This window comes from Meriones unguiculatus, chromosome 14, assembly GCF_030254825.1.
Source record: "Meriones unguiculatus strain TT.TT164.6M chromosome 14, Bangor_MerUng_6.1, whole genome shotgun sequence".
Lineage (NCBI taxonomy): Eukaryota > Metazoa > Chordata > Mammalia > Rodentia > Muridae > Meriones > Meriones unguiculatus.
The window spans coordinates 14,551,316-14,576,942 of NC_083361.1; the positions used below are offsets into that span (position 1 = coordinate 14,551,316).

General features: G+C 45.3%; 1 protein-coding gene and 1 non-coding gene across 3 annotated transcripts in view; both read left to right on the forward strand.

The window, feature by feature from the left end:
• Positions 1 to 289: 289 nt before the first annotated feature.
• Positions 290 to 25,627, forward strand: part of Xpo6 (exportin 6) — a 96,496-nt gene continuing 71,158 nt past the window's right edge. For both annotated transcript variants that reach the window (XM_060366859.1, XM_060366860.1), the window contains exon 1: positions 290 to 887. In XM_060366859.1, coding sequence (XP_060222842.1) covers positions 885 to 887 — 3 coding nt within the window. In that variant the 5' untranslated portion in view covers positions 290 to 884. The remainder of the gene's footprint in view (positions 888 to 25,627) is intronic.
• Positions 17,434 to 17,537, forward strand: LOC132647834 (U6 spliceosomal RNA). Its single transcript, XR_009586174.1, has one exon. It is a non-coding gene; the product is annotated as a U6 spliceosomal RNA (small nuclear RNA).

Consider the following 25,627-nt stretch of genomic DNA (forward strand, 5'->3'; position numbering starts at 1 on the left):
CTAGAACCCGGAGCTGTGGACTGAATGAATAAAACCCCGGGAGAGCACAGACCAGCGCCGCCGAACTTCCGGTCCGGTGCCAGGGCCCGGAAAAGGCGCTCAGAAAGGATTCGCGGAATGAATGAGGGACAGAAACGAAAGGGAAACCTCTCCTTTACCAAGATGGCCGCGCGCCCCTTCACCAACGCGGCGGCTCGCGGCCGCTTGGGCGGGGCCCCGGTGGGCGGGGCCAGGGAACCGTCAGGTGCGGCCCCGCCCTCCCCTGCTCTCCCTTGATTCCGGATTGGTCGGGTTCCAGCGCCGCAGCAGGCCGCGGGCCGAGGGGCCGCCTGGTGCTCGCCACTTCCGGCGCGCTGGGCTGTTGGCTGGGGGTGGCCGCGCGGGGCGAGCGGCGGCTGCGGGTGGCGTGCAGGGATGCGGAGCGGGGCTGCCGCGAGGACCGAGGTAGCGAGGGCAGCGCGGGCCCGCGGGCCTTTCTCCTGAGTCGGCCGCGCCGCCCAGGCCCGGGCAGCCTCCGCCCCTTCAGCCTCGGCCGGGCCCGTCGCCGCCTCGGGCCGCGGAGGCCGGGGAGTCCCTGCCTGGGCCCGCAGCCTCCCTCTCGGGGGTCGGGCCCAGGCGGGGGGCCCCCCGCGCAGCCGCCTCTGAGCCCCATTTCCTGCTTTTGCCTGGGGTGGGCCGAGGTCTGGATGAATCACTTCGGGGCCCCCCGATGAGGCCGCTGTGCTCCTTGTAAAGGTGCCGGCGGGGCCCGGGTGGGGAACGGGTTGTCTTTGCATGGGCGGGGAACTCCCCGAGCCTGCCGGGACCATGACCTGAACTGTGCCAGCGGGACGCGTCGGTTCCCAAGAGCCAGCTCACCTGAGCCACCCCCCTCCCCGGCCAGTATGGTGAGTGGGGTCAGGGATCCGGTTGGAGGGGAGGTAGTGGGCCTCAGGGCAGCTGAGCCATCGCTTCTCCCTGGGGCGGGGAGAGAGGCGCGTGCGAGCTTGGCCGGTGACACATGCGTGCAGGGTGTGCAACCGGCTGTACGTTCCCATCCCCCCTCATTCCCTACTGGATGTCTTGAGTCTGGGAGGGAGGACCTTGGAAATTCCACGGGTACAAGCCCCTGCTTTACTGTTGGCTTTGCTCCTTTTACAGCGAGTCGTGATTTCCAGTATCATTTATTTATTGATGGCTTACTGTGTGCCATTTCCTTTCCTAAGTGATTGGCTGTATTTAGTTGTTACACTAACCCTTTGATCGGAAGCGAGAAGACTGAGGCACCGAACAGTTCGTTACTCTGCCCAAGGTCAAGCGACTCTTCTGGGACAGTGGCACGATTTGAACATAAGTAGTCTCTTAATATAGAACTGGGTAGATTTTTGGGAAACATTCCGTCCAACTGTAGGTTTGTATTTGGAGAAATGTAGAGTGGGATTTGCAGAGGATACTGATACAGACGATGGCGGAGCCAGTAGTGGGATATTTGAACATCTTCGATGCTGTTCTTTCTGCTTTATGCGCTGGCCTTTACCCTTGAAAACTGCATCCTTTCCGATCCAGCTAAAAAAACCTCTTTGGAAGGAAGATAACTTCCCCTCTTTCAGGCCCATTGGCCTACCTACTCCTTTGGATTTGTGTACTCACAGTACTTTGTTGAGCACTTGTCTTTGCCATTGTCATGTTTCTGAGCCTTATCTGCCCAGCACAGTGGGCAAGGTGAAGTTAGTCGTCTGATTCATTGCCAGCCTCAGTTTGGCATGAGTGGTTGATTACCCAGTCTGGCTTTGAGCATCTCCAGGGATGGCATTGTCGCCCCCCCTCCCCATCCCCTCGTGCCTGGCAAATTAGCCATGTATTGGAGATGTAGTCGTTGGTACAGCTTTTTATCAGACCAGACTGTCACAGTCTTGAGGGGTGGCTGCGTGGTGTGTAAAGTTCTGGTTAATGGAAAGGGGGTTTGGCCTCCTGGGTTTGCAAGCAAGCTGGGTAAACTACACCGTCACAGCTGAGCAGCATGGCATAATTTGTGCTATATATGGTGCATACCAAATACCTGTACTATATATGGTTTACATAAATACAATAAAACGTGCGTGCACTTCCTCATTTGTACAGACAAGAGTTCTCTAAAGATAATTCAAAGATATGGAACATCTATGAATTCTCATATTCCTTCAACAATAACAGTCTTACGAAATGTTTGAATTTAAGCTCCTTTCTACCCCCAGACAGGGTCTCTCTACGGAGCTCTGGCTGTCTTGCACTCAGTGCATAGACCAGGCTGGAACTCACAGAGACCCACCTGCCCCTGTCTCCCAAGTGCTGGGATTACAGGTATGAATTTTTAAACTGTGGCAAGAGGCACTTAGCCACTTAACCTAATTTACAGCTCACTGGCACTATGCACATTTATGTTGTCGTGTGGCTGTCATGTGTTGTCATGGTTTACATCTCCGGGAAACGTCCATCTCCCTAGTCGGAAACATTGTACCCCGAAGTGCCGACCCCTGCTCCCTCCTTTAGCAGTTCCTCTCCCAACCACCCTTTCCCTTTCTGTTTCTGTCCTAAACACTTTTTTTTTTTTTCTTTTTGTAAGAGAGCATTCTCTTTTTGTGGCTTATTTCATTTCGTGGAGTGTCTTCAAGGTCCATCCATGTTGTAGGGTGCGCAGAATTTCTGGTCTGTGTGTGAGTGCCCCGCTTTTGCTTGCCCTTTCACCCCTCAGTGGCAGCTGGAAGAGCGCGAGTATATAGTCTTTTGGTTAGCCTTTATATGCTACACCTCAGAGAATGTACGGATGAGCTGGATGGGCAGTGTCCTGCCCTCAGGGAGCAGAGCGTGTTACGGAGATAGGAATTTGTGTAGGGTAGAGCTAAAGTCCCTCGTGCTCACTCTCATCTCGTCCGCAGTAAGTTGGGCATTACGAGATGATTACCTCTGAGTACTTCATCGTGGAGCTGTTGATTTTGCATGGAGACCTTACGTTAAGCCTGCAGGAAGTAGCCGCTGTGGTGGTAGGTGGATGGGGTCTCTGTCATGACCCCAGTGGTTCATCTGTAGTTGTTTCAGTGGAGGAAGGTCAAGGGGTTGGGTGACACCACTGTGTCTGCTAAGTCAGGAAACTTGCTTGATTTGTGCCTGACAGGACAAGGGTCTTTTCTTGAGGATCACAGCCCATTATTGCAACAATTCTTTTCCTCTTCGTGTATACCAGCTTACATTGTGACGGGGGGCAGGGTATATTGAAGAGTGGTTGTTGGCAGGCCTTTGAGCTAAGTTGCTCAGGTTGGCCCTGAACTCTTGTCTTGCCTGCCTGAGCCTCCTTTGGGGATTATAGGCCTGTGCTACCAGGCCTGGCCTGGCTACATTTTGACCTTTAAGTTAATTGCAAATCTAAATTTAAATGTTTTAAATGTCTTTTTTAAATGAGTAGATGGCATTAACAGGGAACAACTGTATCTTTGACCAGGTGTGAGACTCCTGCACCAAGAAGAAAAAGTCTCTTCTTAAAACTTGTGCTTTCAGGGTAATGTTCTGCTTGCCTTGGAGGGGAGATGAGACACATTCTGATCACTAGATATGGTGATAAGAACGATTTTAAAGGTTGCTTAGGTGCAAAAACATTTGTCCAAAGCACGGCTGATTCAAATTAGGGGAACTAGGAGGAGAAGGGAGGCTTCCGGTCATATTTGGATCTTAAAGATAGGGAAGAAAAAGGTCTTCTGAGTAGTCTCACGATCTCTTACACACACAAGAAAGAAAACAGTTGGAGTCAGTTGACTGAAGGGAGAATGAACCCCTGGGTACTTTGACTTTTTAGGCTTCCAAGCATCACCTACATGCAGCGCACCAATACGCCACTTCGTCAATCTTTAAGCCCCTCCCCCTTTACTTTTTGAGATGGTGCAAAAAGTCTAGGCTGGCCTCAAAGTCCTGATCCTCCTGCCATGGACTCCCAAATGATGGGATACTTGGTGCCTGTCACCTTGCTCAGTCTGGCTAAAATATGTTAAGAAAGCACCAGAGATAGATCGATTGGCTTATGCAGCTGCAGAGGATCCTCCACTGTAGCTAGTTGGTGGAGGATTTCTAGTACTCCCCTAGAGTAACTGGAGACTTCCCTTCAAGGAAAAGAGTCCGCCTGCTGTGCCTAGATTTCATTGGTGAGGGAACCAGAGATGATACTGTCTGTAGGATGTGTCAAAGGCCTGCTCTTGAGTGTGGACCTTAGAGTGGCCTAGAATTCACTCTGAAGCCTCAGCCTGCCTGCCTCCCGACTGCTAGGATTAAAGGTGTGTGCCACCATGTCCTGTGAGGATTGTCATTTTAAAAGCCCTTAAATGTTACAGAATTAATTTGTGAAGAAAGATAAAAAGCTGTACTGATTTGGGAAGCCAAAAATCACAGAGCCTGGGAATAATTACAGGCTTGAATCAGTTGGTGATTTGGATTGGTAGGCGTGAAGGGTTGATAAAAAGGGATGACAGCTTGCCTGTGTACTGACAAAATACTGGATTTGGCTGTGTTTGTGAATAGGGGGGAGGCTGATGGAGGTGATTGCACCTTGCAATATAGGGTCGAGCTGAAGACCCTTAGATGATTGAGCTGTCTTGTGCATGTCCAAGTTAAGGAGAGCAGGCCGGGGGTGTGACCACTTTTTCTTTCCTTCTGCTGCCAAGGACTGAACTCCTAGCTTCGGGTGATTAGACAAGCACCCTACTTACTGTTGGTGCTTGCGTTTTGTTTTTGTGTTTTCATGTGGTCCCTGGTATAAGCTGTCTCCTTTTTTTGAAGTGATTTTGTGTGTGTGTGTGTGTGTGTGTGTGTGGACCCCTTGTGTCTTTGCTATTCATTGCTTTCTTCATTTTATTAGAAAAGCATGTATTTTAAAATGTTCTGTTTGTGTGTGTGTGTCTTTGCTCTTGCTCTCTTCATTTTATTAGAAAGCATGTATTTTAAAATGTTCTGTTTGTGTGTGTGTGTGTCTTTGCTCTTGCTCTCTTCATTTTATTAGAAAGCATGTATTTTAAAATGTTCTGTTTGTGTGTGTGTGTCTTTGCTCTTGCTCTCTTCATTTTATTAGAAAGCATGTATTTTAAAATGTTCTGTTTGTATGTGTGTGTGTGTGTTTGCTCTTGTTCTCTTCATTTTATTAGAAAGCATGTATTTTAAAATGTTCGGTGTGTGTGTGTGTGTCTTTGCTCTTGCTCTCTTCATTTTATTAGAAAGCATGTATTTTAAAATGTTCTGTGTGTGTGTGTGTCTTTGCTCTTGCTCTCTTCATTTTATTAGAAAGCATGTATTTTAAAATGTTCTGTTTGTGTGTGTGTGTCTTTGCTCTTGCTCTCTTCATTTTATTAGAAAGCATGTATTTTAAAATGTTCGGTGTGTATGTGGGTGTGTGCGCGTGAGTGCAGTGCACTTGGAGGCCCGAGGTATTGGATCCTCCTGGAGTTGGAGGCCTGAAGGTTTTGAGCCCTGCAGTCTGGGTGTTGAGAAGCAAGTCCTCTGGAAGAGTGGTGAATGCTCTTAACTGCTGAGCCATCTCTCCAGCTCTGCTGTTCCTTTCTTGATTTAGTTTCCCATGATCCTTTCTGCCCATGGCTTCAGTTATGACCTGTGTACTGGTAGAAACTAACCTTCTTTGAACATGGATGTGCACCTCAGCCTGCTGTGGGCATCAGTTAATATCTATGTCATATCTGTCATCTTTCCCTCGGGGTAGTGCTCTTTCCCCACGGCCTAGTCCTGTTAATGATGACCTCATTCTCCCACTGTGCACTAATGTTGAGTCACATTTAACTTCCTCTTCTGCTGTACCTGTTGATGGTATTGCCAATATGTTTGTGTTCTAACCCTGGCCTTCTAGTTTTGCCTGGGTCAGGCTCTCAGTCTTTTTTTTTTTTTTTTTTTTTTTTTAAGATAGGAACCTTGGTCAGGTGGTGATGGCACATGCCCTTAATCCCGGCACTTGGAAGGCAGAGGCAGGCAGATCTCTGTGAGTTGCATGCAGTCAAGAGTGTTACACAGAGAAACCTTGTCTGGAAAAACAACAACAATGAAAGGAACCTTGTCTGCTGGCTGGATCCTCCTGCCTGGGTGTGGGATCACAGGTGCTCGCCACCACACCAACTTCCTGATGGTCTGTGGTAACTTGACAGCCTGTCACACTCCAGAGTCACCTGGGAGGAGTCTGAATGAGGGACTGTGTAGATGGAGCTGCCCAGTGGGCATGTATGAGGCATGCCTGTCAGGGTTGTGTTAGTTGACGTGGGAAGACTACAATCCTGTGGATTGTAGGTTTGAGTCCTGCGCTGTATGAGAAAGTGAACTGAGCTCAAGAAGCATGCATGCCTTCATTTTCCTCTTCTTGACTGTGGGTGTGACCAGTTGTCTGTGCTTCTGTCTGGACTTCTCCTCAGCAGTGGGCTATCACTGTGCACTGTAAGCCAGATCCTCCAGACTGCTTTTTGTCAGGGATTTTATTATAGCAACAGAAATGAAAAAGAATAGGTTGCTCCCACCTTCCATGTACTCTGCTATAACTACCCCAGAGAGTCCCATATAAGGTGTCTCTTAAAACATGCAGAATAGTGCTGAGATTCTCTTGGGTGTTGGAGACCAGGGAATGTTTGTTTGTTTTTGTTTTTTGTTTATTTTTTTGAGACAGGGTTTCTCTGTGTAGTCTTGGCTGTCCTGGACTCACTTTGTACACCCGGCTCACCTTGAACTCCCGCATCTGCCTTCCTGCCTTCCTGAGTGCTGGGATTACAGATGTTGGCCACCTCGCCCACCTGAGACCAGGTTTTTAACTAGGCAGCACTGTTGGAAGCACTTGGGCCCTGGATTGATTCCCACAGGCAGTTTGACTTTATCCTTCTAAGTAGGGGGAAAGATGACTTACTGGATGCTAACAGTGACTTACCTAGACTGTCTTTTAGACTTCCCAGATCATACCTGGTTCTCTTGTCACAGCCTCCTGCTCGTCAGTCCCGGAACTCTTGGTTCACTTTGGCCTTTCTTCTTTCTCCTGCTGCTTTCTGCTTCTGCTTATCTCTTTCATTATTTTTGCAGGTGAGACCATGTTTAATATCACCCATCACCTTATTGAGGCTTTCTGACTCATTCGTTTAATATCTGTTACCTTTGAGTAAAGCTTTTTTTGCTTTTGTTATTTGCCTTTATTTTGTAGTAATTAAAAGTTGAAGCTCCGACCCCTTGCCCATTCGCTCCTTTGTGTTGCTGTGCCTAGTAAGAGTCAGCGCGTTAGGACACTTGAGTCGGGAGTGGGTAAACCCGGAAGACCAAGGTGGACCTATGGGATTAGAAATGACAGTAGTACTACTTAAGGAATGTGCTGAGACAGAGATAGTGTGACTGTAGTCGGCTCCCTGCCTAGTCCATGTAGTCTGTAAAGCTTTTGCCACCAGGCATGTGCAGGAAGTGAGTCAGGGGCGTTAGGATCAGTGCTGTGTGGATCATGTGCTTAAAGCCACAGACATCAGAGTGAGGGTTGAAAGGGAAGGGGGCTGGGGTTTAGAGGAAGAGAATAGCCTATTAGTTACATTGGGTGCTAACCATGGCTTAGGGGCTCTAACTACTACAGTCCGCTTCCTCATTTAATCTCTTTGTGCTGTGTTAACTATTGTAGTTCCCATTTTACAGTTGAGGAAGATAAGGACCTTGGCTCCGGGAGAGTAAGGTTAATAGCTTGTCTAAAATTACGTGATTGATAGAGCCAGGTTTCAGAGCTAGTTCCAACCTCCACAGCCATGTTATACACAGATTACTAGATAGCTATAGTACACGTTTACTTAAAATGTAGACTGCTCTGGAAAACCAGTGCATTTTGCCACCTGAACTTAAACCCTGAGAACATTTTCCCCATAGTGGACAGGTTGAGATGGTCAAATCTGCCAGCATCTTTTTCTCTCTTTTTGTCCTGTAAAGTGACAGGATTGAGGAAGTGTGAGCACTGGGACAGCATGGTACACATAATGGATGTTCACGGGGAGGCAGGTAGCTTGCCCTCAAGTTTCATCAGAGAAGCCTGGCAGGCTTAGCATGCACATTAGTAGGTTCCTTCCTCCCCTCCCTCACCTCTTATTTTTTTGAGACAAGGTCTTTTTATATAATCTTAGCTACCTTGCTGTTCACTGTAGCCCAGACTGTCCTCAAGCTTGGATCAATTCTTCTGCCTTCACCTCTCAAGTGCCACCATGATGGATTTAGTAAGCTCATTTTCACAGTTATTAGTGAACAAGAGCCATACATAGTGCAGGGCTCTAGCAAGGAGTGTTTTATGAGTTGAATGAAGCTGGAACAAAATATCATTGCTTTGTAAATTGGCTAATCAGTCCTGGGAAGCTTGATCCCTTGTCTCAGTGTGTGTTCTATTGGTGTTAAGAGATACCATGACTAAGGCAACTTTTAAAAGAAAGCATTTAATTGGGTTTACAATATCAGAGGGTTATTTCAGGCGTGGGGCTGGAGCAGTAGCTGAGAGCTCACATTCTAATACACAGACACTAGGCAGAGAGGAAGTGAGAGACTGGGATTAGTGTGAGTTTCCAAAACCTGAGTCTCCCCTCAGTGACACACCTTCCACAACAATGCCACACCTCCTAAGTCCTCAAACAGTTCCACCAACTGCTCACCAAGCAGTCAAACATAGGAGCCTATGGGGGGCATTCTCTCATTCAAACCACCTCTTCCTCCTTTTCTTCTACCACAGTGTCACCTTGATAGATTCCTTTAAAGTGACTACATGCTCATTAGGACAGAACCTCTAGGAAGTATCAAAAGGTACAAAGAAAGTAGCAAAGTACACATAGGGAGGTGAGTACCTAAAATCAGTACTTTTGTTTAGAAAGTGATTGCGATGGTTTTTCTCTCCTCTTTTCTTTGCCTGTCTTTTCTTCCTGTGTAGGGGTGGGGGTGTATGTGAGCCATAGGTAGGCAGAGCACAACCTTGGGCACTGTTTCTCAGGCACCCCTCCCCCAGTAGTGGTCTGGAATTCATCTTGGCCAGGTCAGCTGTCTTGCTAATAGGGATCCACTTGTCTGTTTCCCCAGCACAGCAATGACAGGTGTGTGCCACCTTGCCTGGCTTTTGTATGTGTGTGTGTGTGTGTGTGTGTGTGTGTGTTTTGAGGATTGAACTCAGGTCTTCTGAATAAGCTATCTTCCCAGCCCTCCTCTATTTGAGGCAAAGCTTATTCTGTATATAGTTCAGCCTGGCTTTAGCCTCCCAAATGCCATTATCATACAAGGACACTACCATGCCTAGATATGTTGACCTTTTTTGGGGGGAGGGGATCATAATAGTTAAAGTTACTGTCACTTGGGTTACAAAAACAACCCTTTATTTTGAAACAATTGTGTGCGCACAGGAAGTTGCAAAACTGGTGCAAAAAATCCTACTTTACCAGGTGCCCCAATGTCATCTAAACCAGGAAATCAACATTTGATGTATGCCAGTTATCTGTGTATGTGTTCACTATGTATTTGTGGGTGTGCAGGTGTGTGCATTATACATTTGTGAATGTGCAGAGTCCAGAGGTTGTCTTCCTTAATTGCTGGGTATCTTCCTTAATTGCTCCCTAACCTTGTTTTTTGAGACAGCACCTCTCATTGAACCTAGAGCTCACAGATTAGATTAGAGGAGCTGGCCAGTAGATTCCAGCGATGCTCTTGTCTCCACCTCCCACTGTTGAAATTACACGTGTACATTGCCATGGCTAGTGTAGTGATTTGAATTTGAATGAGGATGGCCTCTGTAGGCTCATAATATTTTAATGTTTGGTTTCCAATTGGTACACTGTTTAAGAAGGATTAGGAGGTATGGCCGTGTTGAGGAGGTTTGTCACCAATGGTAGGCTTGGAGGTTTCAAAAGCCCACACCAGGCCCACTGTTGGTCTCTCTCTGCCTCTTGTTTGTGGATCAGATGTAAGCTCTGAGCTGCTGCCTCAGCACTATGCCTGCCTTCCTACAGCCGTGCTCCCTGATACAATACTTATGGACTAACCCCCTGAAACTGTGAGCAAGTCCCCAGTTAAAGCTTTCTTTTATAAGTTGCCTTGATCATGGTGTTCACAGCAAAAGAACAGGAACTGAGACACCTGGCTCCTCCCCTTTATTTAAATGTGAGGTTTGTGAATTCATCTAAAGTTCTCCTCTTGCTTGTATAGCAGGCCCTTTATTCATTGACCCAGCCCTTGTGTCTTACATCTTAAAGGATTCAGAGCTTCCTCCTGTTTTCTTTCTTTTCGAAACTGGTCTCCTGTATCTTAGGCTGCCCCTGACTGTGTAGCCAAAGATAATAGCCAGTCTGCCTTCACTTAGTAAGTGCTGGGATTGCAAGCACAGGCTACCTTACCTGGTTTCTGCAGGGCTGGGAGCATGCCTATGCTTCATGCATGCTATTGCATAAATTTCATTGTCAGGAGTTTCTTAGAAATTGTCTTTTTTTTTTTTTTTGAAAGACGATTAGATATAATTTTAGTATCTAATGTGTGTGTTTTTTTAAATTTCTTTATTGAGACAGGGTTCTACTGTGTAGCTCTAGCCTGGGACTCTGTAGATCAGGCTGGCCTGATGGATCACACTCAAAGAGATACATGTGTTTGTCTCCTGAGTGCTGGCACTGATAGGTGTGGCCTATCATGCCCAGCCCTCATAGCCTCTTACAGATGTGAGGATTTGTGCTGACCCAGGCAGTCTGGGAACAAGTCACTTAGCTGAGCCAGTGAGGAGAGTGGTTTTTAAACTTCATTCACTGGCCATGGAAGAATTTCTGACGAGTTAGAAAAAGTTGAAGAGATACTTGGTGTATCAGTCGAGGCGCTGGAATGTGTGACATCTTTGATAGTTTCCTATTAGTGTACATTGACTAGAAATGTCGCATCACACATTCGTCTGCAGCTGTTAGTATAAGGAGGGGAGGGATGAACGAAGCTTTGAGAGTTTTCAAGTTTCCTGCCAAGTAGGTGGCACATACCTTTGGTCAGGATTAGGCAGGGAGCTCAGCAGTTTAAGGACAGTTCAGTTCAAAGTCAGCCTGGCTAAATTTTAGCCAGCTTCCTAAAAGAGGTGACAGCTTGGATTTCATTCAGAGCAGATGCAGAAAGTCTCTAGGCAGAGAGTGTGGGGCACATGGGGCGGATAGTACAGCAGGTCCGTGTGGAGTGGGTGGTAGATTGTGTGTTCAAGGGATGGACGAGGGGAAATGTGGAACATGGTTTCTGCTAGGCAGCACAGATGTTGTTTGAAGGTGTGGCCTGGGAAAGGCTGTTAGGGAGAGCCCTGGTCTTCATAATCACTCAAAATTGTTCATCTGAGTTCTGCATTATGCTTAGAGGGAGAGAAAATACATGATCTGTCAAGGATTTGTATATTTTAGGTATCTTTTTTTTTAAAAGATAATTTTAGACTTTAGGATCGTTCTAAAGTCGGTGAGGGTGTCTGTGTGCTTCACTACAGAGTTTCTGAAAACAAAACAAACCAAAGAGCTGCAGGAAGCACACCCTGAGTGCTGATTTGTGACCAGTCTTGACCTCAGCTTTTACAGTCTTCAGCCTAGTACTGATAGGCAGGTGAGGCTGGTGCTGCTTATAAACTCAGGGTATTCTGCCACCTCTTGAGTTTGCTCAGTAGTTATACTGATTGCAAGATTAAAATATTTAATAGTTATTTTTAAATAACAATTTATTTTTATTCTGTGTTCATTGGTGCTTTGCCTGCATGTACTTCTGTCTGAGGGTGTCAGATCTTGAAGGTATAGACAGGTGTGAGCTGACAGGTGGTCGTTGGGAATTGAACCATGGTCCTCTGGAAGAGCAGTCGGTGCTCCTAACCGCACCAGTCCTTGATAGCTATTAAAAAACCCAAGAAATGACCACTACCAGATTGATCTTCTGGTAGTTTGTCTGCTTCCTTGTCATGTTTTCAGTTTGCTTTCTAACTGGTTGCCCTTATCATGTACTGCACCTTTCCCACTTAACAGTATAGTAGAAGTGGTTTTTCAGATTTTTAAACGTATTCCAAGTATTTCTGATGACTGCGTAGCATTGCATTACATAGATTCTTAAGCAGTTAGATTTTTGTCATAATAAACAATGTGTGATTAATAGCTTTGCAAAAAGCTTTTTCTGAATTTTAGGAGCTGCTTTAGGACAGATTCCCAGAAAGGCTCAAGGGTATGGAGACTCCCACATCCCCATAAGCCTTTCATTTTGGGATAATTTTAAGTTTAATATGAACATTTTTAAGGCATTTCTTGTTTGCCAGAAGATTATGCCAGCTGTGTTCATGTACTCATTATTGATTATCTTAAAGGGCTACCAGCAAAGGCTAGTGGCTTCTTACTATTCCAGAGTCTTGTGTGTGTGTAGAAAAAGTTATTTTAGCTTAGAGTTTATTTTTCTGTTTGTAGGAGGTATCTCTCCTTTTTTTTGTTTGTTTTGGAGATAGATCTGTCTATAGCTTGGGTTAGCATTCACATCATAGTATTCCTACCTCATCTCAAGTGCTGGGTTATGGGTGTACACACCATCATGCCTGTCTTAAAACTGGACATTCTGAGGCTGGAGAGGTGGCTCGGAGGTTGAGAACACTGCTCTTCCAGAGGTCGGGGAACCATCTATAATGAGATCTGGTGCAGGGTTACATGTACACAGAACACTGTATGGATAGTGAAAGAATAAACCCTAAACACAACAACAAAAACGGTCATTCTAAAGAGTGCCAGCCTCGCTGACTGGACAAGGAGCGCAGCTCACTAACAGAGCACCTGTCTAGCGTACCACAAAGACAGAACATACCATTGGGTAGATTTTGAGTTTCAGGGTTTCAGAGTCTTTTCATTACTCCAGAGGAAGTCCTACTCAGTTGGCTCTCTGTGGCTCCTTCAAGCCCCTGGCTTTTGTGCTTTTGGATATTCTTTTTTTTTTTCAAGTTTTTATTTGTTTGTTTGTTTGTTTATTTTACAAATTAGTGTTCTGTGTGTAGGTCACGTGCATGCCAGAAGAGGGCACCAGATCTCAGAATAGATGGTTATGAGCCACCATGTAGTTGCTGGGAATTGAACTCAGAACCTCTGGAAGAGCAGACAGTGCTCTTAACCACTGAGCCATCTCTCTAGCCCCTGCTTTTGGATATTCTTGCTGTGACTATTTAATGTAAATGAAAGCACACAGATGAGACCACTCAGTTTCTTTCTCTCTCCTTGTTGTCTTGTTTTGCCCAGGCTGGCCTTGAACTCCTGGGGCATCAGTCTCCCAAGCAACTAGAACTAGAACTAACTAGAATTAGTTTCTTTTCTAAACCTAATCTAAAAATTCTAAATCTAATCTACAAGATTAGTTATAAGATTACATTTGAAGGAAGGCAATGGTAGCACATGCCTTTGCTACTAGCATTCAGAGGCAGGCAGATCTCCGGTTTACAGAGTGGGTGAGTTTAGGGACAACCAAGGCTGTGCAGAGAAACTATTTCAACTCCCCTCCCCCATTAAAAAAAGATTACATTTGAGTCACACCTATGTCTTATAGGTTAGGAATGGGTAATCTGTCTTTGATAGCAGTCTGGAATTTTGGAGACTTACTTGGACAGGCTGCCTCTGGCTATACCATGAGGAAGTAGTTTTTACAGTTACTAGGAGAAAACCAGTGGCTGTGGGGCTTGAGGTCAGATGGAATCTGAGACAAGGATAAAGGTAGCTGCTTTTAAGTGAAATGGCAGCACATGTCATGCGGGAGCCAACCAGGAACCTTCTAGACGTTACCCTTGGTTTGGAGGACTGGCAGGTATTTCCTTCTGTGCCATCAAAAATAGCCAACCTAAAAACAAATGAGTAAGTTTGGGCCAGTATCCTACATACAAGACCGTAGAAAATGGGCAAATTTTTGCCTGAGAATAAGAGTGGTACAGTGATGACATGGGCTACCAGAGGTGGCCCCTGAGCATCTATTTCTCAGTATGAAATTTCCACAGGGTCCCTGAGTGGCACGGAAGGGAATATTGTATTTTAGGTGAATGATTTTTATTCTTTAGGTAGATTCCTCCCCTACCTCCCAAATGGATGAGAACGAGCTGTTGTGCTTTATTAATATTTATTATAATTTATCTTTTAGTTAATCAGCAGTTATTCCTAAACCAGCTGTATAACAAAATCACACATAGACTAGGATTTATTTAATTAACCTAGAGCACAATGCTGGGCAATAGTTACGTAGTTTCCTACCATTCAGATTTCCCGTATTATACTTGCTTCTAGTCACATCTTAGGTCCAGTCATCCCTCCTCAGGGTTCCGAGTCTGTCCTGCCTATTTCCACTCTCCTCCTTGTCCTCCCACCCTCTCCCTTCTCTCCGGACCAGGATGTCTTACCCTATTCTTTCCATTGCACAGCCTTGGCTGGTTGTTTAATTGACAATACAGAGAACAAATGGTGGCATGCTTACACAAACTTGATATAGTTTGATACTTAGAATAAGCTTCACAGTGCAGTGTCCAGATTGAAACCAGATAGAGGAGTAGAGAAATCAGCATTTGAATGAACAAGAGTAAATTGCATACATTCCACAAGAACATCATCCCAACAATCAGCCATCAGAGTTTTGTAATACATCACTAAAATGGAGTGTTTGATACCTTGGAAGGTTTATATCTTGAGTCAAATAACAATCACACATAGTGGATTCATACCTTGTAGAGTCAGTGTCTTGTTTTGATTGATTCATTGATCATTTTTCTCAGAGCTGGATTCCTAGGGAGGTAGAGGCAGAGAAGGGAGGTGTGAACTATCAAAGCCAACCATGGACCATGCTTTTGTGATGCTGTGAATTTGTGATGCTGTGAATTTGTGATGCAACTTCAGTAAAATCCTAGGCATTTCCAAAGTGGTGTCCCTTTATGTGCCAATGAATCTGTCTTTAGTGTGGTCCTGGTCACCAGAAAAACCAGACAGGATTAGAGGGTTAGGAATTTAAATTAAAGGTTTCAGCCTTGGGCGGGGGCTGAAGTTGCCAACAGTGGCCAGTGATAAGAGTTTCACCACAGTTGACCAAGTGGATGTTTCTAGAGTGGAGTGGTGCACGTGAGCTTTGCAGCTCTTCCTGGATACCTGTTGGTGTGTGTTTTCATTTGTAGTAAGTTCTATATAACATCCTACAAATTGTCCTTTGAACTCTACACACACAAATGCAACACACACACACACACACACACCACATAAACTCAGAGACATTTCCTACTGAGTACAAATCTCTGCTCATACAGTACCCTCTTTCTTCCTGTGGAAGATGATGGCATCTAAAGTCCCTCAGCAGCTGCTACTATGACATCATTATCCTGGCTTGAAAGTCTTCAAAGATGTGACTGAGCATCAATAAATATTAGGGCAGTTTTTGTGTAGTCACAGGGATAAATTGCTAACAACTTTGTGGCATTGTTATAAAAGCAAGTGAAGAGGCTGGTTATGTAGTTCTGTGGTTGAGCACTTGCCTGGTATATGTAAGGCCATGGATTCAAACAGATGAAATAAAATGCAAGTGTTCACATGAAGTTCACATAAAGAATCTGAGGTGAGGGAGAGAGTGCTCTTAATCAACACTTGTATGCTGAGGTATTCCCCTGATTATTTTTCATACCAGGGTGCTCTGGAAGCATGTAGGATTAACTCAAAAGTTACCCAGGCTTGAGTCAGTGGACTGGCTCCCGTCTGCCTTTTTCTGCTGCTGTGCATCTCTCTCAGTGGAAGCACTAGTGCTCATCAGACCTGCTGGCTCTATAGACAGCCTCCTCTCTGTGTCCTCTCATTCTTGCTGTGGTATATGTTTAGGGGTAGACTTCAGTCCCCCAAACGGAAGGAGCGGTTGAACATATTCTTTTGGGCCTGCTCTTCCCTTCCTCAGGAGTGATTTCTCTTGGTGTACTGAGGAAAGCATCACACTGTGGGGGCACTTCCGCCTGGTATGACGTCATCATCCATGCAGCAGAACCCTGCCTAGCTTCATCCTAGAACTCTGACTGCCCTGTGCTCAGCTGTGCCCTGCATCTTTGCTGAGGTTAGAGCCAGCCCTTTTCCCTAGGCTTAGGGCTGAGCAGTAAACTAGTTTAGAATGAGGAGGAGAAGGCAGGCAGCTCTGCCAATAGGAGAATGTTAAGACTTTGGCTTGCACTTTGGATCTTGAGATACAAAACCACTGGGTAGATCCTGGAGGAAGGACATGATTTTGTTACCTAGTTCACAGCAGTCTGTTAGACCATCTGGAGACTTTTGTCAAAATCAAGCAGGTGCTGGTTTGGTTGTTAAAGTATGAGGCCTGGTGATAGTTTAGGATGAGGTTGTATGGGTTTTACAAAAGAGACTTGCTGTTAGTCAGGACAGTTGTTAACAGCAATTGAAATTGCTTGTATGGGAGCAACATTGTTGGTAGTTTTTCTTGGCTGAAGAGTTGCAGTGTGCTCTTACTGTGGTGGTATGCTAATGTCACATTCATTACCTGGTTGCATTCAGTGCAGTGCCAGCTCATTGTCTTCAAACACAAACACGAGCAGGACACTTGTGTAGAGGAGCCATCACTGCGTAGGCGCTCTGGCGTACTGTTCCATGTCATGACTTTACTAATAAGTAGGTAATTGTGGGCAAACAGCTGCCTGGATTTTATTTATTTGCCGATGGGAAGTTGGACTTCCTTGGGGTTCCTTGGGGCTGTTTTTTTCTGTCTTAAATGATTCTTAGTCCTGTTTTAGAATTTCTGGATAGCATCTTTGTGTTAATATGCTCAGTAAGTGTCATTGGAATGTAATTGATTAGATGTGTCTGGCTTCTGAGATCTGTATCTGGGAAAGAGAAGTAGATGGGGAGATGAAGAGAATGCCTGTTGATGATCCCTTACTTATTCTGCATCGTTTTCTTGCAGAATAACTGCCTGGGCTCTCTTGGTAGACCAGGCTGGCCTTGAACTCACAGAGATCCACCTGCCTCTGCCTTCCAATTGTTGGGGCTAAAGTTATGAACCACCATACCCAGCTCATGATATCTTTTCCCCCCCAAAATAGTGGGTGAAAATCTATTTGGCTTCTAAGTAAGTTGGTCTGTTTCCTATTGTACTCCCAACCCCATTCCTTTCCCTTTCTCTTTCTCGTGTGCAAAGTCATCTTAGAGCAAGGTAGAAGATAATGGTCCAACAGAAGATTATAAACTTTGTAGGTAGGGCTGGAGAGATGGCAGAGTCCTGACTGCTCTTCCAGAGGACCAGGGTTTGACTCCTAGTACCCACATGGTGGCTCTACAGCCATCTGTAACTTCAGTTTCAAAGGCTCTGATGGCCCCTGTGGACACTGCATGCATGTGGTACACAGAAAAATATGCAGGCAAAACATCCATATACATGAAATAAAAATAAAGAAATAATAAAGCAAGCAAACAAAACACCTTGTCAATGCTTGTTTTGGCAGCGTATTCACTAAAATTGGAATGATAGAGAGAATATCATGACCTCTATGCAAGGAGGACATTGCGTTCTGTTTAAAATAATACCTTTTTGAAGGGCCTGGAGGCTGGTTAAGAGCTCTTGCTGCTCTTCCAGAGGACCCCAGTTCAGTTCCAATGTCAATACCCATACTATCTGGCTTTCAATTGCTGGAAATCCCAGTTCCAGAGGATCCGACACTCTTCTGGGGTCCTTCAGGTGTGTGCTTGGGCGCATACACAACAACCGAAACAACAGTCAGTCTTAAAAACACAAACAAACAAACAAAAGATACCCCACGGGCAGGAAAGATGGCTTAATTCTTAGGAATACTTGTTGCTGTTGTGTAAGAACCAGGTTCAGCTCTCAGCACTTACATGGTGACTCACAAATGCCTGTAACTTCAGTTTCAGAGGATTTGACACTGTCTTCTGGCCTCCGGGAACCAGACACACATGTACGTTCATTCATGGAGGTAAAACACTCATAATGAGTCTTAAAGAACCTCACCTTGATAAAGCTAGGCCTGTTTGTGCACACCTGCAATTCCAGCACTTTGGAGGCTGATGGAGGATCATGTGTTCTAGGCTAGCCTGGACTACATAGTGAGACTATGAAAAATCCTAGCACTAGGGAGACAGAGGAAGGTGGATCTCTAGGTTTGAGGCCAGCCAGGGCTATATAGTGAAACTGCCTCAAAACAAAACCCTCAAACAAATGAAATAGCCCTTGTTAGTTGGAAGTTGCTTCCACCTAACAGAGATTGCAAAGTGGATTCAAAATAGCCTGTCAACACTTTTGATGCTTGCGTCATGGGTTGTTCGGTCTCTGTCATAGGCACATGTATAAATATGCTATGATAGAGGAGGATGTTTGGCATCAGCCTCTTTCCTCAAGATGTACACCGGGGCATGCACTTGAGTATACATGTGCACTAAACTTATGTCCAGACCTGCAATCACTATTTGGGTTTGGTCAGTAGGTCCAGTATAGCTGTTTCCCCCCAGTTCAGGGTTCAGTATTGGTTCAAGCGTAACATTTACTTCTCAGGAGTCTTTAGTCCACATTAGATTTTGTTGTAGTTTGGTTTTTCAAGACAGGGTTCTCTGTGTAGCCTTGGCTGTTCTGAATCTGGCTGGCCTTGAACTCACAGAGATCTGCCTGCCTCTGCCTCCTGATGCTGGGATTAAAGGTGCATGCCACCAGCGTGGCTTGTTTTTGCATTGCTAGCGAGCTAGTTGCTCTTGTTTTTATGTATCGTTCCCTGGTACACGAGCAGTTTCCTCAGCAGAAGATGTACTGTCTTCTGTCTGCAAAGATGTTGACTGGTTGGTCCCTGTGGGGACAGAATATGCTACCCTGACTTGATCAGCTCCACAGTGGGACCAGTGGAGCTTTCTTGCAGGGACCCTTGGCAGTCTTCTTGCTTCTAGCTCTGTCTGTCCTCAGCAGTAATCTGATCTCTTCTGCTCAGGAAGAGAGACTAGGGTACTTTGTACAAACCTAAGAAATGCTAGAGGGATGTCTGCCCTTTATTGTTTTTGTGGACATTTTAGCCTGAAGCTGAAGAGTGGGTTTAGATGGGGCCAGAGAATGTGCTTTAATAAAATATTAATGATCTGCACAAATATTCTGTCTAGTTATGTCTGTAATTGTTGAGCTTTGAACTGGAGGCAGACAGTTCCGAGGCAGAAGGGTCACTTTGCTCTTTGTTTCCAGGTGATGCTCATAGTGTGATGTGCAAGCCTTTGTCCTGGCTACATGTTTCTGTAACTGCTGACAGTTTCTCTGTGTCTGTAGAATACATTTCCCCGGTAGCTCGACCCCACCCGTATTCTTGTTGCTGTGATCTTGTACCTGACAAAATCCATTTAAGGAAAAGAGAAGGGTTTATTTTGACTCACTGAGGTTATAGACCACTGTGGTGGTGAGGACATGGTGGCAGGAGCTTGAGGCATCTGCAGTCAGGGAGATACTTGCTGGTGCTCAGCCAGCTTTCCGCTTTTCATACTGTTGGCCCGCAGAAAGGTGCGCTTACTTGAGTTTGAGGTTGGCATTCTGACTTCAGCCTAGTCTAGCCAATCTTCACAGCCGTGGCCGGAGGCTTGCTTCTGTACTAAAGTGTAGACTGCAGTTGTCAGTCAGCACCCACCGCCTAGTGTGCCGGCTTTGGCAAGTCGGAGTGTGAACGGCCCTTCTCTGACCCCCAGGGCTGGGCAGGTCAGCCGCTTTCACTGGCTCCCTTTATAGTTAGACAAAGACGTGCTCAGCTTGGGCTTTAGACATGAAAGTACCTGTAGGTTCTGACGTAGAGGAACATCTAGAGCTGGAGGAAGGGGGGAGTGAAGAGCTGTCTCTAGGGACTAGAGCTTCCTTCCTGCTCTTTGCTACTTTCTAGCTTTTTGAGACTGGTGGCGTTGAGGGAGGAGGGGCACCCTCATTGGCATGTGTGTTACTTTAAGCTTTGGATTTTACCTTATACTTATGCTCAGGCATACAGCCAAAGACACCCTTCTCCTGCCTGTGGTGAAAAGTGGTAAAAAGTGTAAGGAAGGAGGGTGGTGATTATTGTGTTGCATTATTTTTGAGAGGAAGTTTGCTTGAGACTGGATTTCCTTGCTATTTCTGTACTTTTGAACCTTGGTTGGCAGTTAGTGTGGAATCGGTATCCGTATCAGTGATGTCTATGGTTCACTTCCTAGTGGGGTACACATGGTGTATCCCGGAAGGCACCTAGGAAGGAAAGCAGGAAGTTTGATGGAGGCTTCTTTTAAAGCCCAGGCAAAAGCCCAGACATATGTTCCAGAGACGATTGTTTCAGTGTCTTTTTATTTTACATTTAATTATTTTGTGAGCATGTGTGTATGTGTGGGTGTGTGTCCCATGGTGCACATGTGGAGGTCAGAGGACTATTTGCAATATGTAGGCTTCAGGGATCAAGCTCAAGTAGCCAGGCTGGGACTAGTATTTTACTGAGTGAACCATCTCTCTCCAGCCTGAGACGGTTATTTAGAGACCTTTAGAAACAGTGCAGATTTAGTCAGGGTTTGAGAAAACTTGACCTTGTTGCAGGGCACATAGATAGATCATGTACCATTAGGGCCTCTGTTTTGCAACTATTTAAATACTTATTTTTTTTTTTTTAAAGATTTGTTGTTTGTGAGCAAAGGTCATACATAGAGCTTTTCAGGGGGAAATTATTATGATGTACATCTTTGGGGGAATTAGCAAAAGCTGAAAAGCTGAACGTGATAGTGGCAACCTTGTATGTTTTTTTTTTTTCACTCTCCTGATCTGAAAACTGTTTGAACCTTCGTCTTGGTGCTGTAGAAAGCACCTGGGCCATAATCTGTGAAACAAGCTTGTGTTGTGGTCAAGGAGAGATGGCAACACTGAAGGTGGCAGCTTGACGTTGAGCCCTTACTTTATGCCAGCTGTTGTGTTTATTCTGTGTGCTTTATGTAAGTTATCTTGGTTAGTCCTTGGATCCAACGTCTTAACTATTCTTATTTTTCTTTTTTTTACATAGGAGGCAAAAGTAACTGTTAAAAACTTGGCCAGTATTCAGGTGTATTTGAGTTAGAGCTTAGGGAACATGGTTTCAGAAGATACATTCATTACCTAGTTGTGCAGTGTGGGTAGAAGTCTGAAGAACTGCTCACAAGACAAAGACAAAAGTGAAAAAAGAAGGGAAGCAGAGAGGAGTCCAGGCTATAATCTTTGTGAGCAATTTAATGAAGGCTGAGCTGTAAATTCTCTCCTGCAGCAAGTTAAGATGGAAGGCTCTGTGAGTATTAAATGCCATGATGGCTTCCTTCCAGGAGAGCCTGTGAACTTCACCCCTATAGACTTCTTTGCATTCTCCTGGCCTCACTCTCAAGACCCCTGGCTCTGGGCACCGAGGCTGTTCGTATATAACCACTGCTGTAGGGTGGTGACCACAGATTCTACTTTTTTCATTTGTAGTTTCTACTCTCTGTACCCTTGGGGTACTTCTGGTCCTTTCAAATCAGGAATCGTCTTATTTATCTTTACATCTCAGGAGTATCAAGCTTGTTTGCCAAATAAATAACTTAGTTTCTCAGGTCAGTGTAGATTGAAGGCTCTGTAAAGCTAGATCTAGAAAATGGGTCGAGAAGTCTGCTGTCAGGGGAACTTACTTGGCTGTGAAGAACAGATTGGATCAGAGTTGTGAAAGTGGTATCAAAGTGACCGGCTCAAAGAAGCCAATTTTACAGGCAGTAAAATAGGGAGTGGTAGAAATTGTGCTGAGGGAAGTCATCACAAAGTGAAAAGCAGTGTGAGACCTTCTGCAGGTCCAATGGAGCCATGGGAAATAGGGAAAACAGAGAAAATGTCAAAATCTGCGTGACCTTTCTCTCCCTTTCAGGTTTTCTTTGATGAGGTGATTCTGAGCTTGCTTGGCTTTGTTGCCTTAAGTGAGCCAGAAGCCCAGGCCTCTGAACTGCTTATCCAGAGCAGAAATAGACAGCAGCGGCCATCCAGGCAGGCAGCTTTGCACTGGGTAGCTGCTGTGCAGCAGAAAATGGAGGTTTGTCTTAGGTACCTGCGTGGCTCTCCTGGGTGATTCTAGTGCAGCCATAATTCACATCCCTTTTTGCCAGAGATTTTAAGTGTGTGTACTCTTTCTGTTGGGGTGACCCAGGTGACGCCTGGGGAGGCCCAGCAAATGAAGCAAATGTACAGTTTGAAACTCATGGTCTAAACTTGATGGTCTTACAGGCAAGTAATTATAGCTGTCACAGTATATAACAGAACAAGACTAGAACACTCTTGGCTTTCCATGGTAATCCCTCCTCACCAAAGTGATCGCTGTTCTGACTAACAGCACAACTTAGTTTTGGTTAAAATTGTAACATAAAAAGGTCTGGGCATAGTGGTGCACACCTTTAGTCCCTGCACTCAGGAGGCAGAGGCAGATGGGGTTCTGTGACGTTAATGTGTCTCAGTGAGTTGTATCTATTTATCTTAATACATTTATTTGTGTTTACTCAGGTGCACATGTATATACGTGCCCACTAGAGGACACCTTTTAGGACTCTGTTTTCTCCTCAGATTGGCAGGCTTGGTGGCAAGGGATTTTTCTTTTTCTTTCTTTTTTTTATTTTCCCGTGAGTCATTGTGAGAGCCCCTAAGTTTTAAATTAGTCTTCAAGACCTGAAACAAGTCTCAGCACAAGTTGTGAAGCTCGTAGCCTGAGAAGCTGACATTTGGCTGGTCCAGCTTGGAATCATGGGGTCTCTGTATGTTCTCTCCTTACTGGGGAGTGCAGTGCTGTGCGGGTGTTACTACTTCCTCCCTGCTGGTAGCTCCTTCACCCAGCAGTCTGGATCCGGCCTGGCCACTGGCCTGAGACAGCTGGCAAAGGTTGCAGTGGCCTTCCTGCCGAAGGGGTTGGGGACCTGCAGGTCTTGAACATATCCTGTTTGTCTTCTGCTTCTGTTCTGATTGTTTACTCAGGTGAAGCCTGGGACTCCTTTTTATCCACTGTAAATGAACAAAGTTTGATTTTGGGAAGCACGGTGGCTGTGTTTGGTACCCGTTGAAGGCATGTGTGAATATGGTTTTGGAGGAGGTCTGACTACTTTCTTATTGCAATGTTTCTGCCTGTTTTTATTTGGTATCCGAGACCAAAAAAATCAGGCTAGCCATCATTGCTAGATGGGTAAAATTCTTCTTAGTTTATCTAGCACTTACATATAGATCACCTATTTGATCCCTGCAATGTCCTGTGAAACACAGTAGTGTTGAAGTGATCAAAATGTAAGTAGCCACGCATTTGTGCTTGTAGGGAAGTGCCTGGTGATGCCCTGTTCAAGCACCGTCTCCTGGAACAGCCACATGTCCATCCATGAGTCTTAAGAGGGGCTGCCAGTGATCATTTAGTTTACACACCAGCCTTAGGAACATGGTAGAGTGTGGGTCTGTGCTTGGGCACTTGGAGGCCATGATCTCTGGAGTTCTCCAGGTTCCACTTCTCTTTCTCTCGAGTACTCATCTTCACACATACCTTATTTTTTGGCACTGATTTCTTTAACACTTGCTAATTTCCTTGTTTCTCTAAATTCTCCCACAGCTTTTACATTTCATGTATTTGTTTATTTTGCCATACTGAGCTTCATCCCTAACCCCCTGTGCCGGTGCCTTCATTGTCCTGGCTGTCCTGGAACTGTGTGTGGACCAGGCTGGCCTCAAAGGCAGAGATTGGCCTGCTTCAGCCTCTCAGCCTCATGAGTATGAAAGGCGTGCACCACTATGCCTGGCCCGAGCCCTCGCTTTACTATTTCATTTCTTTATTTATTGCTTGTTTTTGAGATACTCTCATATTGCCCAGGTTGACTTCAAGGATTTATTATTTTTTTCATTTTTCTTTTTCTTTTTTTTTTAAATAATTTATTTAATTTTTTTATTTTATGTGCATTAGTGTGAAGGTGTCAGATCCGTTAGAACTGGCATTACAGACAGTTGTGAGCTGCTATGTGGGTGCTGGGAATTGAACCCGGGTCCTTTGGAAGAGCAGACAGTGCTCTTAACCGCTGAGCCATCTCTCCAGCCCCCATTTTTTTAATTTTTCGTGTGTGTGTGTGTGTTTGATTAGTGTTGAAAATCAAATCCAGGGCTTTTGCATGCTAGGCAAGAACTCTGCCAACCGAGGTGTGTTCTCAGCCTTTATTTCATTTCGTGACAGGGTCTCACTAGGTCTCGCAGGTTAGCCTCCTGAGTAGAATGGGTGACAGACTTGTACCACAGGGCCTGGCTGTAGTTTAACTTTAAATAGACCCCTCCTTCCAATGAAACAGATCAAGACAGTTATTCATATTGTCTCCAAACTCCTAGATCTTCCTGCCTTGGCCTGTCAGGTAGCTAGATGTGTATTGTTCATCTGGGAATAGGTAATTTTTATACAGTAGGTTGGCTTGCGAGCTATAAAAATCAGACAAGAACATCTCTTTGAGTTACAAGTGCTAATACCATTGAGGAAGAATTCATCTCGCAGCAGGTCAGTTCATTTGTGATGGCCAAGCCAGCCTGCCGCTCCGGCAGTATGGGAGGCACAGCCGTGCCTGCACTGCCTGTGCATGGCCAGTGGTGGTGCACGTGGTGCTGTATTGGTGAATTGCCTTGTTAAGGGAGGGGGCTGAAGTTCCTCCATCTCCACAGGAGTAATTGCTTGGCTGGAGGCCTCCATCCCCTCGCAGTTCAACAGGAAACATGTTTAAATGGGAGCCTGCTGTCTTAAAAGGCTCCAGGGTAAAGGAGGAGATTTGGGGAAGGGAGGAAGGTAAGAAAGGAACTGATAACTAACTAAAATAATAGTTCTTGGGTAGAAAATGCCAATGAGGGTTCAGACATGTTCTGTGGATACTCACCTTTTTTGCACACAGGCTGTATGGAGTGGTTTTTGCTACTATTATTAATTTTTTTTTTTTTTTAAATAGGCTCAGGTGTGTAGTCTAGGCTGGCCTAGAACTTGTGATTTTGTTTCATCCTTTTAGTGGTGAGACCACAGGCGTGTGCCACCAGACTTTGTGTGGGGTTTAGAATCAAGCTCATTGCTGCAGCAGCTATTTTCTTGCTGAGTGAAAAGGAAGTGGAAATCTATGTGCAAGAAGGAACTGTCAGTACTCAGGGCCTCATTTTTCTATTTTTTTTTATTTTTTTGCTTTTGAGAGAGGGTTTCTCTGTGTAGCACTGGCTGTTCTGGAACTCATGTTGTAGACCAGGCTGGCCTTGAACTCACAGAGATCCGCTTGCCTCTGCCTCCCAAGTGCTGGCATTAAAAGTGTGCACTACCATGCCTGGCTCAAAGGCCTCACTCTTACCTTGCACATCTCTGCTCAGTCTGGTTGAACTGAGTGCCTGTCAGTCTTTGCTCTCAGTTACATAGTCATCTCCATTGGCTGCTCATGTGAGAGTGAAAGCTGGAGGACTCCTGAGGTACCTTCAGAAAACCCAAGAGTCCATGTGGGTTGGGTTTCTCAGTATTAACATCTGGCTAGTTATTCAGGCAAGGGGTGCCTAGACTGTGTATGTGGGGTCTCCAGGCACCCCAGAACTGTTTGATCTACCTATTCAGGCCAGGCCAGGACTGTTAATTTGCTTTTGGCATCTTTCTACAATTGTATTTTGAATTATTTTTTTC